Raw genomic sequence first — 15635 nt, 5'->3', positions numbered from 1 at the left:
TTCTATTCCCCCATAGTTGATATTCATTTAATTCAGTGTTCATGTAATGCGCGATATTTCTCTACTTTTTTTTGTTGCAGATTGTTCGGACATGGGCCCGAACACGTAATCTTCTGGTTACGAAGAGAACACTCTGCCGATCAAGCTACTCAGCTCTGTCGGTCATAGCGCAAATTAAAGTTATAAGTTTAACCGAAAACCTTATTCTGGTTCTTTAAAACAGGTTTTTCTGCTAAAAGAAACAATTTTCAGGCCTTGGGTCTATTTTTCGTCAGTAGCCAGCACCATAAGCTATAAAATAAGCCGTAAATCAAAGAAATCGATCAAGAATTGAGGGAAATTTGGCGTAGAAACCAAAAACAGGCTACAGAAATAATATATAAGGACTAGTCGACCCGTGCGGAACTCCGCACTGTGCTTCAAATCGTTTCATAAGGCATTTCGCTCTTTAAGAATTTCAAAGGAAGAACATTATGACGAAGAACCGAAAAAAAAGTAAGCGCAGAATAGAAGGCATGTAATTTAAAGACATCAGTAACAAAACCTCGTTAAATACAACGTTGTGATAATTTGATCATAGCTCCCCTTTTAATCGTACATATTTTCAATGCAAACATAAATGTCATTAAAAGTGTGGCTGGGTGGTGACTCGTGAAAAAGCAATAATTGTGCTTGTGAAAAAACAGGTTGTGGCAAATACAGTCCTGCACATGTCAGCATCTGACGGGAAAAAAAGAAACATTAAAGAGATATATATTGGCACGTGTTCGAATTGGCGCTATTCTGACTAACAGCCCGACACCCCAACAAACCTAGCAATTGCGCCTTCCTTTTCGAAAGCTATTCATTGAAGGAATGCGTAGTAAAAAACAGCAAAAAAGCTTTTTGCCAAAAAAAAAAAATAATAAGATCATGCATCTGTGTTTTGTCATTAACCAGCATGATACCATTTAAAATTATTCGCAAAGCATGGAATTTGATTAAAGAATGACGAAGATCTCACGTAGCGATTGAAACAAACATTCTAGAGAAGTAATAAATTTGATTGAAAATAAGTGTTTTTATCTTTGAACATTGAACTATATTACATAGAAGGTTGCTTTAACCGTTACGGCTTAAATGCCCTCACATGTTTCTCTTTTAATCGAACACTTAAAATTCAAAATCAAAACCAGTTGAACTGAGTCCGTTCTTAAGTGTAATTTTTCGAACGTAGACAAAATGTATTTTTTTTTTTCAGCAGAAAGCAGAGGAGTAGAAAATAATTTCTTGCTAATGAAGTTGATAATACTTTTAATGCTTTATATCGTATTCGCGCGAATAAAAAATTAAAGGTTTACTGAGTGAAACTCGTAGTTTTAATCGGGCGTAGTATTTTTTCATTTGTACAAAAGGTCGAACACTGCTATTAGAAACATCTACATTTTAGCATACTATAAAAATGTTTTTCTGCACAAAAAGGATTTCTTTAGGTAAATTTAATACTTTTTTATACTTACATTATGTTGAGTGGTCTGGATGTAGTCAAAGAACACAGTTCGATTAACAATCAACTTATCCGAATGATAACTGTAGCCTGCATAAAGGAGTCGAAACACCAAGTAGCATTCCCACTGCATTTATTTTATTAGGTGTGTATGTTATGAGCACATGTAATGCGTAATACTAATATAAATTTGATATTACGTCGGACAGCCCAAGCTTGCCCGAAGTTCAGATAGTTTAGAGCCGAACACTCTACCGAAAAAAACTTATCAATTAAACCGAACAACTAAGTCCAGTGCTGTTAAGCTTTATTAAAGTATAAACACACGCACAGGCTTTTTTTTTTTTTTTTTTGCCGAAAGCGACGTAAAAAATGGAAAACTGCATTAGAACTTTGCTTTAAAAAATGCATAAGAACTACAGGCAGCATCAAGGTTTTGAAACAGCAAGAGGCGATTTCGAAAACTTGAATTTTCGACCGTAAGTCTTTTTTTCGTCATTGGCCAGCCTGATAAGTTTTAAAATGAGAGGGGATTAATATATAAGATAAGATATTGAAGAAAAATGTTTTTATTTTTGAAAATTTTTACAATTTGTTATCGCAGGCTGCTTAAACCGTTATAACTTAGATGGCAGCACGTGTTCATCATTTAACAGCACGGTTAAAATACAAAATAAATTGAACTATGCTTTCGAATGTAGTAAAATGTGATAAGCTATTTGTTTTTTAGCAAAAAGAAGAAAAAATATATATTTTACCCTTCAAATTGAGGTAGTATTTTATTTATTTGTACAAAGAGTCAAAAACTCATTAGAAGAATATATATTTCAATATACGATTTATTATTTTTTTCTGAACAAAAAAAAATTCTATTGTAGTCTGAAATCTTAAACCTGTTACTTATATTTTCGCTTACATTATGCTTTAATTTTCTTTCCAGAGCCAAAGCTTCAAAAAAAAAAAAAACACGTGCAATTTCGAAGTAATTTAGCACAAAATCACTGAATGTTTTCATATCAGCAAGGGGCATTTCCTTCTCATTTATTCTATTCCCCCATAGTTGATATTCATTTAATTCAGTGTTCATGTAATGCGCGATATTTCTCTACTTTTTTTTGTTGCAGATTGTTCGGACATGGGCCCGAACACGTAATCTTCTGGTTACGAAGAGAACACTCTGCCGATCAAGCTACTCAGCTCTGTCGGTCATAGCGCAAATTAAAGTTATAAGTTTAACCTAAAACCTTATTCTGGTTCTTTAAAACAGGTTTTTCTGCTAAAAGAAACAATTTTCAGGCCTTGGGTCTATTTTTCGTCAGTAGCCAGCACCATAAGCTATAAAATAAGCCGTAAATCAAAGAAATCGATCAAGAATTGAGGGAAATTTGGCGTAGAAACCAAAAACAGGCTACAGAAATAATATATAAGGATACTTACATTATGTTGAGTGGTCTGGATGTAGTCAAAGAACACAGTTCGATTAACAATCAACTTATCCGAATGATAACTGTAGCCTGCATAAAGGAGTCGAAACACCAAGTAGCATTCCCACTGCATTTATTTTATTAGGTGTGTATGTTATGAGCACATGTAATGCGTAATACTAATATAAATTTGATATTACGTCGGACAGCCCAAGCTTGCCCGAAGTTCAGATAGTTTAGAGCCGAACACTCTACCGAAAAAAACTTATCAATTAAACCGAACAACTAAGTCCAGTGCTGTTAAGCTTTATTAAAGTATAAACACACGCACAGGCTTTTTTTTTTTGCCGAAAGCGACGTAAAAAATGGAAAACTGCATTAGAACTTTGCTTTAAAAAATGCATAAGAACTACAGGCAGCATCAAGGTTTTGAAACAGCAAGAGGCGATTTCGAAAACTTGAATTTTCGACCGTAAGTCTTTTTTTCGTCATTGGCCAGCCTGATAAGTTTTAAAATGAGAGGGGATTAATATATAAGATAAGATATTGAAGAAAAATGTTTTTATTTTTGAAAATTTTTACAATTTGTTATCGCAGGCTGCTTAAACCGTTATAACTTAGATGGCAGCACGTGTTCATCATTTAACAGCACGGTTAAAATACAAAATAAATTGAACTATGCTTTCGAATGTAGTAAAATGTGATAAGCTATTTGTTTTTTAGCAAAAAGAAGAAAAAATATATATTTTACCCTTCAAATTGAGGTAGTATTTTATTTATTTGTACAAAGAGTCAAAAACTCATTAGAAGAATATATATTTCAATATACGATTTATTATTTTTTTCTGAACAAAAAAAAATTCTATTGTAGTCTGAAATCTTAAACCTGTTACTTATATTTTCGCTTACATTATGCTTTAATTTTCTTTCCAGAGCCAAAGCTTCAAAAAAAAAAAAAAAACACGTGCAATTTCGAAGTAATTTAGCACAAAATCACTGAATGTTTTCATATCAGCAAGGGGCATTTCCTTCTCATTTATTCTATTCCCCCATAGTTGATATTCATTTAATTCAGTGTTCATGTAATGCGCGATATTTCTCTACTTTTTTTTGTTGCAGATTGTTCGGACATGGGCCCGAACACGTAATCTTCTGGTTACGAAGAGAACACTCTGCCGATCAAGCTACTCAGCTCTGTCGGTCATAGCGCAAATTAAAGTTATAAGTTTAACCGAAAACCTTATTCTGGTTCTTTAAAACAGGTTTTTCTGCTAAAAGAAACAATTTTCAGGCCTTGGGTCTATTTTTCGTCAGTAGCCAGCACCATAAGCTATAAAATAAGCCGTAAATCAAAGAAATCGATCAAGAATTGAGGGAAATTTGGCGTAGAAACCAAAAACAGGCTACAGAAATAATATATAAGGATACTTACATTATGTTGAGTGGTCTGGATGTAGTCAAAGAACACAGTTCGATTAACAATCAACTTATCCGAATGATAACTGTAGCCTGCATAAAGGAGTCGAAACACCAAGTAGCATTCCCACTGCATTTATTTTATTAGGTGTGTATGTTATGAGCACATGTAATGCGTAATACTAATATAAATTTGATATTACGTCGGACAGCCCAAGCTTGCCCGAAGTTCAGATAGTTTAGAGCCGAACACTCTACCGAAAAAAACTTATCAATTAAACCGAACAACTAAGTCCAGTGCTGTTAAGCTTTATTAAAGTATAAACACACGCACAGGCTTTTTTTTTTGCCGAAAGCGACGTAAAAAATGGAAAACTGCATTAGAACTTTGCTTTAAAAAATGCATAAGAACTACAGGCAGCATCAAGGTTTTGAAACAGCAAGAGGCGATTTCGAAAACTTGAATTTTCGACCGTAAGTCTTTTTTTCGTCATTGGCCAGCCTGATAAGTTTTAAAATGAGAGGGGATTAATATATAAGATAAGATATTGAAGAAAAATGTTTTTATTTTTGAAAATTTTTACAATTTGTTATCGCAGGCTGCTTAAACCGTTATAACTTAGATGGCAGCACGTGTTCATCATTTAACAGCACGGTTAAAATACAAAATAAATTGAACTATGCTTTCGAATGTAGTAAAATGTGATAAGCTATTTGTTTTTTAGCAAAAAGAAGAAAAAATATATATTTTACCCTTCAAATTGAGGTAGTATTTTATTTATTTGTACAAAGAGTCAAAAACTCATTAGAAGAATATATATTTCAATATACGATTTATTATTTTTTTCTGAACAAAAAAAAATTCTATTGTAGTCTGAAATCTTAAACCTGTTACTTATATTTTCGCTTACATTATGCTTTAATTTTCTTTCCAGAGCCAAAGCTTCAAAAAAAAAAAAAACACGTGCAATTTCGAAGTAATTTAGCACAAAATCACTGAATGTTTTCATATCAGCAAGGGGCATTTCCTTCTCATTTATTCTATTCCCCCATAGTTGATATTCATTTAATTCAGTGTTCATGTAATGCGCGATATTTCTCTACTTTTTTTTGTTGCAGATTGTTCGGACATGGGCCCGAACACGTAATCTTCTGGTTACGAAGAGAACACTCTGCCGATCAAGCTACTCAGCTCTGTCGGTCATAGCGCAAATTAAAGTTATAAGTTTAACCGAAAACCTTATTCTGGTTCTTTAAAACAGGTTTTTCTGCTAAAAGAAACAATTTTCAGGCCTTGGGTCTATTTTTCGTCAGTAGCCAGCACCATAAGCTATAAAATAAGCCGTAAATCAAAGAAATCGATCAAGAATTGAGGGAAATTTGGCGTAGAAACCAAAAACAGGCTACAGAAATAATATATAAGGACTAGTCGACCCGTGCGGAACTCCGCACTGTGCTTCAAATCGTTTCATAAGGCATTTCGCTCTTTAAGAATTTCAAAGGAAGAACATTATGACGAAGAACCGAAAAAAAAGTAAGCGCAGAATAGAAGGCATGTAATTTAAAGACATCAGTAACAAAACCTCGTTAAATACAACGTTGTGATAATTTGATCATAGCTCCCCTTTTAATCGTACATATTTTCAATGCAAACATAAATGTCATTAAAAGTGTGGCTGGGTGGTGACTCGTGAAAAAGCAATAATTGTGCTTGTGAAAAAACAGGTTGTGGCAAATACAGTCCTGCACATGTCAGCATCTGACGGGAAAAAAAGAAACATTAAAGAGATATATATTGGCACGTGTTCGAATTGGCGCTATTCTGACTAACAGCCCGACACCCCAACAAACCTAGCAATTGCGCCTTCCTTTTCGAAAGCTATTCATTGAAGGAATGCGTAGTAAAAAACAGCAAAAAAGCTTTTTGCCAAAAAAAAAAAAATAATAAGATCATGCATCTGTGTTTTGTCATTAACCAGCATGATACCATTTAAAATTATTCGCAAAGCATGGAATTTGATTAAAGAATGACGAAGATCTCACGTAGCGATTGAAACAAACATTCTAGAGAAGTAATAAATTTGATTGAAAATAAGTGTTTTTATCTTTGAACATTGAACTATATTACATAGAAGGTTGCTTTAACCGTTACGGCTTAAATGCCCTCACATGTTTCTCTTTTAATCGAACACTTAAAATTCAAAATCAAAACCAGTTGAACTGAGTCCGTTCTTAAGTGTAATTTTTCGAACGTAGACAAAATGTATTTTTTTTTTTCAGCAGAAAGCAGAGGAGTAGAAAATAATTTCTTGCTAATGAAGTTGATAATACTTTTAATGCTTTATATCGTATTCGCGCGAATAAAAAATTAAAGGTTTACTGAGTGAAACTCGTAGTTTTAATCGGGCGTAGTATTTTTTCATTTGTACAAAAGGTCGAACACTGCTATTAGAAACATCTACATTTTAGCATACTATAAAAATGTTTTTCTGCACAAAAAGGATTTCTTTAGGTAAATTTAATACTTTTTTATACTTACATTATGTTGAGTGGTCTGGATGTAGTCAAAGAACACAGTTCGATTAACAATCAACTTATCCGAATGATAACTGTAGCCTGCATAAAGGAGTCGAAACACCAAGTAGCATTCCCACTGCATTTATTTTATTAGGTGTGTATGTTATGAGCACATGTAATGCGTAATACTAATATAAATTTGATATTACGTCGGACAGCCCAAGCTTGCCCGAAGTTCAGATAGTTTAGAGCCGAACACTCTACCGAAAAAAACTTATCAATTAAACCGAACAACTAAGTCCAGTGCTGTTAAGCTTTATTAAAGTATAAACACACGCACAGGCTTTTTTTTTTTTTTTTTTTGCCGAAAGCGACGTAAAAAATGGAAAACTGCATTAGAACTTTGCTTTAAAAAATGCATAAGAACTACAGGCAGCATCAAGGTTTTGAAACAGCAAGAGGCGATTTCGAAAACTTGAATTTTCGACCGTAAGTCTTTTTTTCGTCATTGGCCAGCCTGATAAGTTTTAAAATGAGAGGGGATTAATATATAAGATAAGATATTGAAGAAAAATGTTTTTATTTTTGAAAATTTTTACAATTTGTTATCGCAGGCTGCTTAAACCGTTATAACTTAGATGGCAGCACGTGTTCATCATTTAACAGCACGGTTAAAATACAAAATAAATTGAACTATGCTTTCGAATGTAGTAAAATGTGATAAGCTATTTGTTTTTTAGCAAAAAGAAGAAAAAATATATATTTTACCCTTCAAATTGAGGTAGTATTTTATTTATTTGTACAAAGAGTCAAAAACTCATTAGAAGAATATATATTTCAATATACGATTTATTATTTTTTTCTGAACAAAAAAAAATTCTATTGTAGTCTGAAATCTTAAACCTGTTACTTATATTTTCGCTTACATTATGCTTTAATTTTCTTTCCAGAGCCAAAGCTTCAAAAAAAAAAAAAAACACGTGCAATTTCGAAGTAATTTAGCACAAAATCACCGAATGTTTTCATATCAGCAAGGGGCATTTCCTTCTCATTTATTCTATTCCCCCATAGTTGATATTCATTTAATTCAGTGTTCATGTAATGCGCGATATTTCTCTACTTTTTTTTGTTGCAGATTGTTCGGACATGGGCCCGAACACGTAATCTTCTGGTTACGAAGAGAACACTCTGCCGATCAAGCTACTCAGCTCTGTCGGTCATAGCGCAAATTAAAGTTATAAGTTTAACCGAAAACCTTATTCTGGTTCTTTAAAACAGGTTTTTCTGCTAAAAGAAACAATTTTCAGGCCTTGGGTCTATTTTTCGTCAGTAGCCAGCACCATAAGCTATAAAATAAGCCGTAAATCAAAGAAATCGATCAAGAATTGAGGGAAATTTGGCGTAGAAACCAAAAACAGGCTACAGAAATAATATATAAGGATACTTACATTATGTTGAGTGGTCTGGATGTAGTCAAAGAACACAGTTCGATTAACAATCAACTTATCCGAATGATAACTGTAGCCTGCATAAAGGAGTCGAAACACCAAGTAGCATTCCCACTGCATTTATTTTATTAGGTGTGTATGTTATGAGCACATGTAATGCGTAATACTAATATAAATTTGATATTACGTCGGACAGCCCAAGCTTGCCCGAAGTTCAGATAGTTTAGAGCCGAACACTCTACCGAAAAAAACTTATCAATTAAACCGAACAACTAAGTCCAGTGCTGTTAAGCTTTATTAAAGTATAAACACACGCACAGGCTTTTTTTTTTTGCCGAAAGCGACGTAAAAAATGGAAAACTGCATTAGAACTTTGCTTTAAAAAATGCATAAGAACTACAGGCAGCATCAAGGTTTTGAAACAGCAAGAGGCGATTTCGAAAACTTGAATTTTCGACCGTAAGTCTTTTTTTCGTCATTGGCCAGCCTGATAAGTTTTAAAATGAGAGGGGATTAATATATAAGATAAGATATTGAAGAAAAATGTTTTTATTTTTGAAAATTTTTACAATTTGTTATCGCAGGCTGCTTAAACCGTTATAACTTAGATGGCAGCACGTGTTCATCATTTAACAGCACGGTTAAAATACAAAATAAATTGAACTATGCTTTCGAATGTAGTAAAATGTGATAAGCTATTTGTTTTTTAGCAAAAAGAAGAAAAAATATATATTTTACCCTTCAAATTGAGGTAGTATTTTATTTATTTGTACAAAGAGTCAAAAACTCATTAGAAGAATATATATTTCAATATACGATTTATTATTTTTTTCTGAACAAAAAAAAATTCTATTGTAGTCTGAAATCTTAAACCTGTTACTTATATTTTCGCTTACATTATGCTTTAATTTTCTTTCCAGAGCCAAAGCTTCAAAAAAAAAAAAAAAACACGTGCAATTTCGAAGTAATTTAGCACAAAATCACCGAATGTTTTCATATCAGCAAGGGGCATTTCCTTCTCATTTATTCTATTCCCCCATAGTTGATATTCATTTAATTCAGTGTTCATGTAATGCGCGATATTTCTCTACTTTTTTTTGTTGCAGATTGTTCGGACATGGGCCCGAACACGTAATCTTCTGGTTACGAAGAGAACACTCTGCCGATCAAGCTACTCAGCTCTGTCGGTCATAGCGCAAATTAAAGTTATAAGTTTAACCGAAAACCTTATTCTGGTTCTTTAAAACAGGTTTTTCTGCTAAAAGAAACAATTTTCAGGCCTTGGGTCTATTTTTCGTCAGTAGCCAGCACCATAAGCTATAAAATAAGCCGTAAATCAAAGAAATCGATCAAGAATTGAGGGAAATTTGGCGTAGAAACCAAAAACAGGCTACAGAAATAATATATAAGGATAGCATTAATAATTAAGTTCTCTACCCATTTGGGGCGGTGACTTTGATTATTTCTGAATTTTAACCTTTCTTTCATTCAATATAAAAGTAATATACTGACAAAAAATGTTAAAACATGAAGTACAAATTTAAATTTAATGAAATTGGAAAGGTTCTTTTATAATGCAGGTATAACAGTAAAAATTTTACTTCAATATCGCAGAATACAGGAAAATCATTGTTTTCCTACCAATTTTCACGTTGATATTGTAATAATAATTAAACTATTTCTCTTCTTTACTAATAATAAAGCTCAAAGTTTGTCGGGATATCTGTCCAGATGTCTCTCTGTGACGAGCATAGCACCTAAACCGTTCAGCCTATTTTCCCGAAATTAGGCACAGAATTAAATTGTAACATGGGGGTGTGCACCTCGAAGCGATTTTTCGAAAATTCGATTTTGTTCTTTTTCTATTTCAATTTTAAGAATATTTTACCGAGCAAATTATCATAACGTGGACGAGTAAATTACAAAATTATCGTAACGTGGAACCGTAACATGAAACAATTGTTGAAAAGGCCAGGGCCCACCCAGGGCTGTCGTGCACCTGAGGAAGGAAGGAAGGAACCGTAAAATGGCCAATCAAATTAACACAGCAAATTGAGGAAAAATTCATCATCCATTGTTTGTAAATATACAGGCGAATCAAATGAACTTTTAATTTTTTTACTACGAGCAAAGCCGTGCGGGTACCGTTAGTAGAAAATATAACTAAGCACTGTTGAAGAGCTTTTTTAAACGGCTTTCAGATAATGAATTTGAATTTTACAAAATTATGACCAATTATGTAGTTTTAAGCAGTTAAACTGACGTGCTAACCAATACATGGCGGCCATTTTGATGACGTCACCACAGGGGGGTCTTGACCTCCAATCAATTGCCTCCCGGCGTTTTTTTGCTCTGTTATATGAACATAAGTGCTGTACAAAATTTCATACTGGTATCCGGAAGTGAAATGTTTTTGCACAAACTCCACCGACTAATATTAAAAAACTTAACGTCAAAGGAATTGTGAAATTCTGTCTGCAGCGGGTCTGCGTCCAGAAGACCCCATATTATCTGCAGCTTTGGAGGGGCAACAGATTTTCTTGGGGTACGTGTCAGTCACTTACCTTTTTTTACCCACAAGTTTCTATAAAAACCAATTCGATCACAAAAAGTTTTAAAGCATTTTTTTTCAGTTACATTTTATTAACTATATTTACCTACTTCTTTTTTAGCGTGAAAAAGAACACATTTATCTTTTCGAGTGCTGACGATAAATGTCCGCTCTTTGAAGACGTGAGTATTGATCTTACATGGTTTCGTTTTTGTTATTAAAGAAAACTGAATAGATTTCCATACGCCCCCCCCCCTCCTCCCTCTCTTTTTTCTTACAACTGTACCATTTTACACCTCCAAAAGAGACTACATGTTTCGAAAGAACATTCTTCTTTCAAATAAAAACTCCACTCCAATCACTTTATGTTACAACTGTCCCTACACTGTAAAAAAATTCCGAAACATTACTGGTTCTTTCCGTGGAGCGTCTCGGGATTTCACACGTTTTCTCCTATTTCCCCGTAAAAACAAGTATCTTCACAAGAAAGTTTCCTGAATCGCTACAAGTTGCACGCGTGCAAACTTTTCACTGTTGTGGAAAATATTTTTAGCAACCAGTTTAAAGATTGAATGAGCGTGTTTATTAAGTGTATCGGCCTATGGTTTCTTAAGGCCGGCCTGTCCAGGTTGACTAATCTCTTAATGATGAGCGAAAAAGTCAATGGATGGCTACAGCTTTGCAAGGCAGAAATTGCAGGCAAGAAATGTGCTTGGTTCCTTCTTGCATAGCTATGGCCGCGGTCGCTCTAATTTCTATGGAGCCTTCTTGGTAAATCCGAAAGATTCTAATCACTAACGCTAAACCTACTTAATTTTGCGAGAAGGTTCTAGAGACATGATTGGCTTTAACACGGGAGATTTCGCATTTATTCAGTTTCAAGGTTAATTTCAGAAAGGTTACTGACTTTTAGCGGAAAACGTCCCTGATTTTTCCAAGATATGTTACTGGAAGAAATTGGGCATATCAGCCGCCTATTATTTTCCAGGAACGTTTCTGAACTCGTTCGTTTTTACAGTATAGATGCCGCCCGTCTTGTCTAGTGATTCAAATTCCGGCTCGGGCATAGCCGAACTTTCTGTCTTCTGTCCTTGTCCTTGTTCTTTCTTTGTGTGAATGGTTGCCTACTCTACGAATGGGTCCTATCTGGTACACGACTACAACAACTGTCCCTACCAGTGACGGATCTAGCCGATCATTTTGGGAGGGGCCATCCAAAATTTTTTAACTAACTCTCGAGAAACTTCATTAAAATGAATGATTCTAAGGGGAGAGGGAGGGTGTGTGTGTGTGTGTGTGTTTGGAATTCCCCCTTCCTAGAAATATTTTACCTTAGAAGCTCTAAAAATCTAATTTTAAGGTATTTTTGCACGTATTAGAGAAAGTGATGGAAGATTCGTGAGCTCTCCCTCCGAAAAATTTCGAAATTAAAGCCATTAATACGCAAATTTAAGCTCTCTTTGGTCTCATGAGCAATAGGTGACTCTGAGAACAACAGCATTCAGAGAACATCCAAGTGTCTAAAGTTGGAATCAAGATATGATGAAGGAGCAAAATTTTGGGAATAATAGCTCGAGGAGAGAGATATAATTTCTCTCCCAATTAAGGACGAAATTTCTTTTAATGTAATAAACATGTGTTAAATTTTGTTATTTTTTCATAATATTTTCGTTTTTTTCCTTTAAAAAAAATCCTTCAATCACAAGGCTTTGGGAGAGGCCATGGCGCCCCTCTAGATCCGCCCCTGGTCCTTACACTGTAAAAACGATTCAGAAACGTTCCTGGAATATAATGGGCAGCTGATGTGCCCAATTTTGTCCAGTAACATATCTCACAAAAACCAGGAACGTTTTGTGCTGAAATTATGTAACTATTCTGAAATTATCTTGGAAGCTTCCTGAAATATTCAGAAATTTCTCCGTTTAAAGCCAGTCGTGTCTCTTTGAATTAAGAGTAAACCTAAGGAGGTATAACACAATAACTTGGCACCTTCCCAGGTTTCCCCCGAAATATCCAAAAACAGTATTTCAAACACGGTCAAAGTTATGACAGAATTGCAAGCAAGTATCAGGAATTTTGCTCGTCTGCAATTCTTGCAAAGCTACTTAGCCCACAGATTGATTTGCGCCCTTTGGACGCTTTATCGAAGTGAACTGGCCGCAATCGACCTGAAGCCAAAACACATTAACGCTGAGTTAATTTTTAAACTGGGAGCTGAAAATGTTTATCACAACACTGAGAAGTCTACATTCGTGCGACTTATAGCAATTCAGAAAACTTTTCGAGAATGATACTTGATTTTTCCAGGAAGTGGATAAAAACCATTGAAATCCCGAAACGTTACACGGAAATACTCAGTAACGTTTCCGAATTTTTTTACAGTGTAGAAAACAGTGGGTGATGGGAGGAAACGGGAATATATTTTGATTCAGGAGGTCTTTTGCATAGGAATCAGCAGAAAACGTCTCAGAAGTAATTTTCATACCGCGCAGTTAAGGAAATTTTATGATCGTACCGAAAGATTTGGATTCCCGATTTTCAACACAATTTTTAAACATGAAAATCTATCGTTTGATGCGCTTAAAAGTACTAAATGTGTTGCCTACATCAAAATTCTTTTCGCTCAAATTCGGATCATATTTACGTGCTCCATTGATTTAGTATGAAAGGTTTGCCTTCATACAAAACGCATATTTTAAGTCAGTAAACGAAAAACAAATTAAACAAAAAAAATCAATTATTAATCAGCGTAAGTACTGTCTTGACCACGGATTGTATGGAAAGACAAACATCCGTTTTACAGCTGGAAATGGACGAATCTATTATTTTTTACCGATGTCAGCTTTTGCAGAAGCAGAGTCTCATTCAAATGAGCGGAACAAGCGCATCAAATTTTTACTTTTCCCCCCCCTAACCACATAGATTCGTATTATCTGGACGTTTCAAAATTCCATGCAATCCATGGTCGGATAGTAGCACTTCTAATTTTTTTTTTTTTTCCAAAAAAAAAAAAAAGAAAAAGTTGAAATCAGTCATCATTTACTGTTTTTCCAAATGAAATACATGTATTCCTCGATAAACAGAGAAATAATCAAGAATACGATTTAAAAAAAAACATGAATAAATTCCAATCTGAATCTTTTACAGCATTAGCAGCAGCTTCCTTACAATTCTCTCTCTCTCTCTCTCTCTCTATATATATATATATATATACTCATATATATTAGGGTGGTCCTTATTTTTGAAAGTGTGGAGGCCCCTAATCAAGGTTCGAAAATATCCGATATTTTGACATATATCCGAAAATTTTGATATATATGTATAAATATATATATATATATATATATATATATATATATATATATATATATAATTAAAAAACAGTATAACATCGATTTAACGATACATTTCATTGGTCCGAATTTGACTGCATTGAATGTCAGTGCTTCTCGATTTAACGATATCCTTGATTTAACGATAACCTTTCCCAGATAATAGTTTGATCGGGGTTATTGAACACAAATTTGTGTGTTTTAACCACATGATAGATAAGAATTACAAATTCCTCCAAATTTGTGCATATTAAAGGTGTATTATTATCTTTTACAGAAGACAGAGCTAAACTATTTTGAATAAAATTACTTTATTTGTTCAACCACATTGTTTGTTTGATTAATTATAAGGTAATGGGCAGATTGCTTACTTGAAACATCTAAAAAGAAAGATTATGTTGATTTTCATCCAAAACTACAAAACGAAGTTCTTTGATAGTTTTCTAATAAAAATTATTAACTGTAGCAACAGCTTCTTTGAAAATGTTCCAATAAAAATTATTGCATTTCCTTTATAACAAATGTTATCTGAAACGGTTTGAATCGAATCCTTCGGCTAAAATTCAAAAATTGATCTCTGGAATAGTTAGAACTACCTATGGAAAATTCGTTGAACGGTTGAAAGTTGGTCTTGTTTGTCGAAATAACAATTTAAAATTTTCAATAATACACATTGTTCAGCATAGAAAGAATGAACTACAAACATCAGTCGTTACAAACGCCGAGTATCAAATGTTAACAAATTCTCTGGCAAAATCGTTTATTCTGTTTAATCTCATATTTCTTTCAGATGTTACAAATTCTGATTCAAAAAATTTATAATTCGGAAATAATTCGTAAAAGATATGCTGATTACATTGTAAATTTGAGATGCATTTAAAAATAACTGTTATAAGTTGTATTTTCAGGTTTATTTCTATTCATTTCATATGCTTAACATGTTTACCACTTTAATTTGATGCTGAAACTTTCTATTTCAGCCGAAGTTTGTGAACAGACTACAAACAGAAATACTGGAATAAAAAGAAAGAAAAGCTACTCCTGTTAAAATTGAGAAATAAACTTGCATTCTTTTCCAATTTCTGTCAAAAATATTACTAATACTTCTGCTCAAAAATATTTTAAGCAATTCGCAACTCCAATAAACTATAGGGGGCGCTGCACTAACTATCTAATGGTGGATGAAAAAGGTAAAACATACGAATGCGGTAACTTATAACTTGCTTTTGAAGTTTAATGAATGACAGTAACTTTTCACCATGTTTTTGGGAAGCTTTTTTTTTCCTATTCCTCTGAAATTGCATTACACCACAAACTGTCTGAAGCCTGTAATTTATCCCAAAGAAAACACGTGGAACGGAATGTTTTACCTTTTTCGGTAGTAATGTTAATCCCCGCAAGGTAGCGTATTCAAGCTCTGGAGTTGTGAATGATTCTCTTGTAAAGAAAGCTGAATTCTTT

At 33.8% G+C, this 15635-nt stretch overlaps 1 protein-coding gene across 1 annotated transcript in view; it reads left to right on the top strand.

The window, feature by feature from the left end:
• LOC129228136 (latent-transforming growth factor beta-binding protein 1-like) overlaps nucleotides 1-15249 on the top strand; it is a 50595-nt gene extending 35346 nt beyond the window's left edge. The window contains exons 9-10 of the mRNA XM_054862783.1: nucleotides 10964-11024; nucleotides 15155-15249. Of these exons, the coding sequence (XP_054718758.1) occupies nucleotides 10964-11024; nucleotides 15155-15196 (103 nt within the window). The 3' untranslated portion in view covers nucleotides 15197-15249. The remainder of the gene's footprint in view (nucleotides 1-10963; nucleotides 11025-15154) is intronic.
• The last annotated feature ends 386 nt before the right edge of the window (nucleotides 15250-15635 follow it).

The sequence above is a fragment of the Uloborus diversus genome, chromosome 8, assembly GCF_026930045.1.
Source record: "Uloborus diversus isolate 005 chromosome 8, Udiv.v.3.1, whole genome shotgun sequence".
Classification (NCBI taxonomy): domain Eukaryota; kingdom Metazoa; phylum Arthropoda; class Arachnida; order Araneae; family Uloboridae; genus Uloborus; species Uloborus diversus.
Note: the sequence above shows the minus strand (reverse complement) of the source record. Positions and strands in the feature narration are given on the sequence as shown.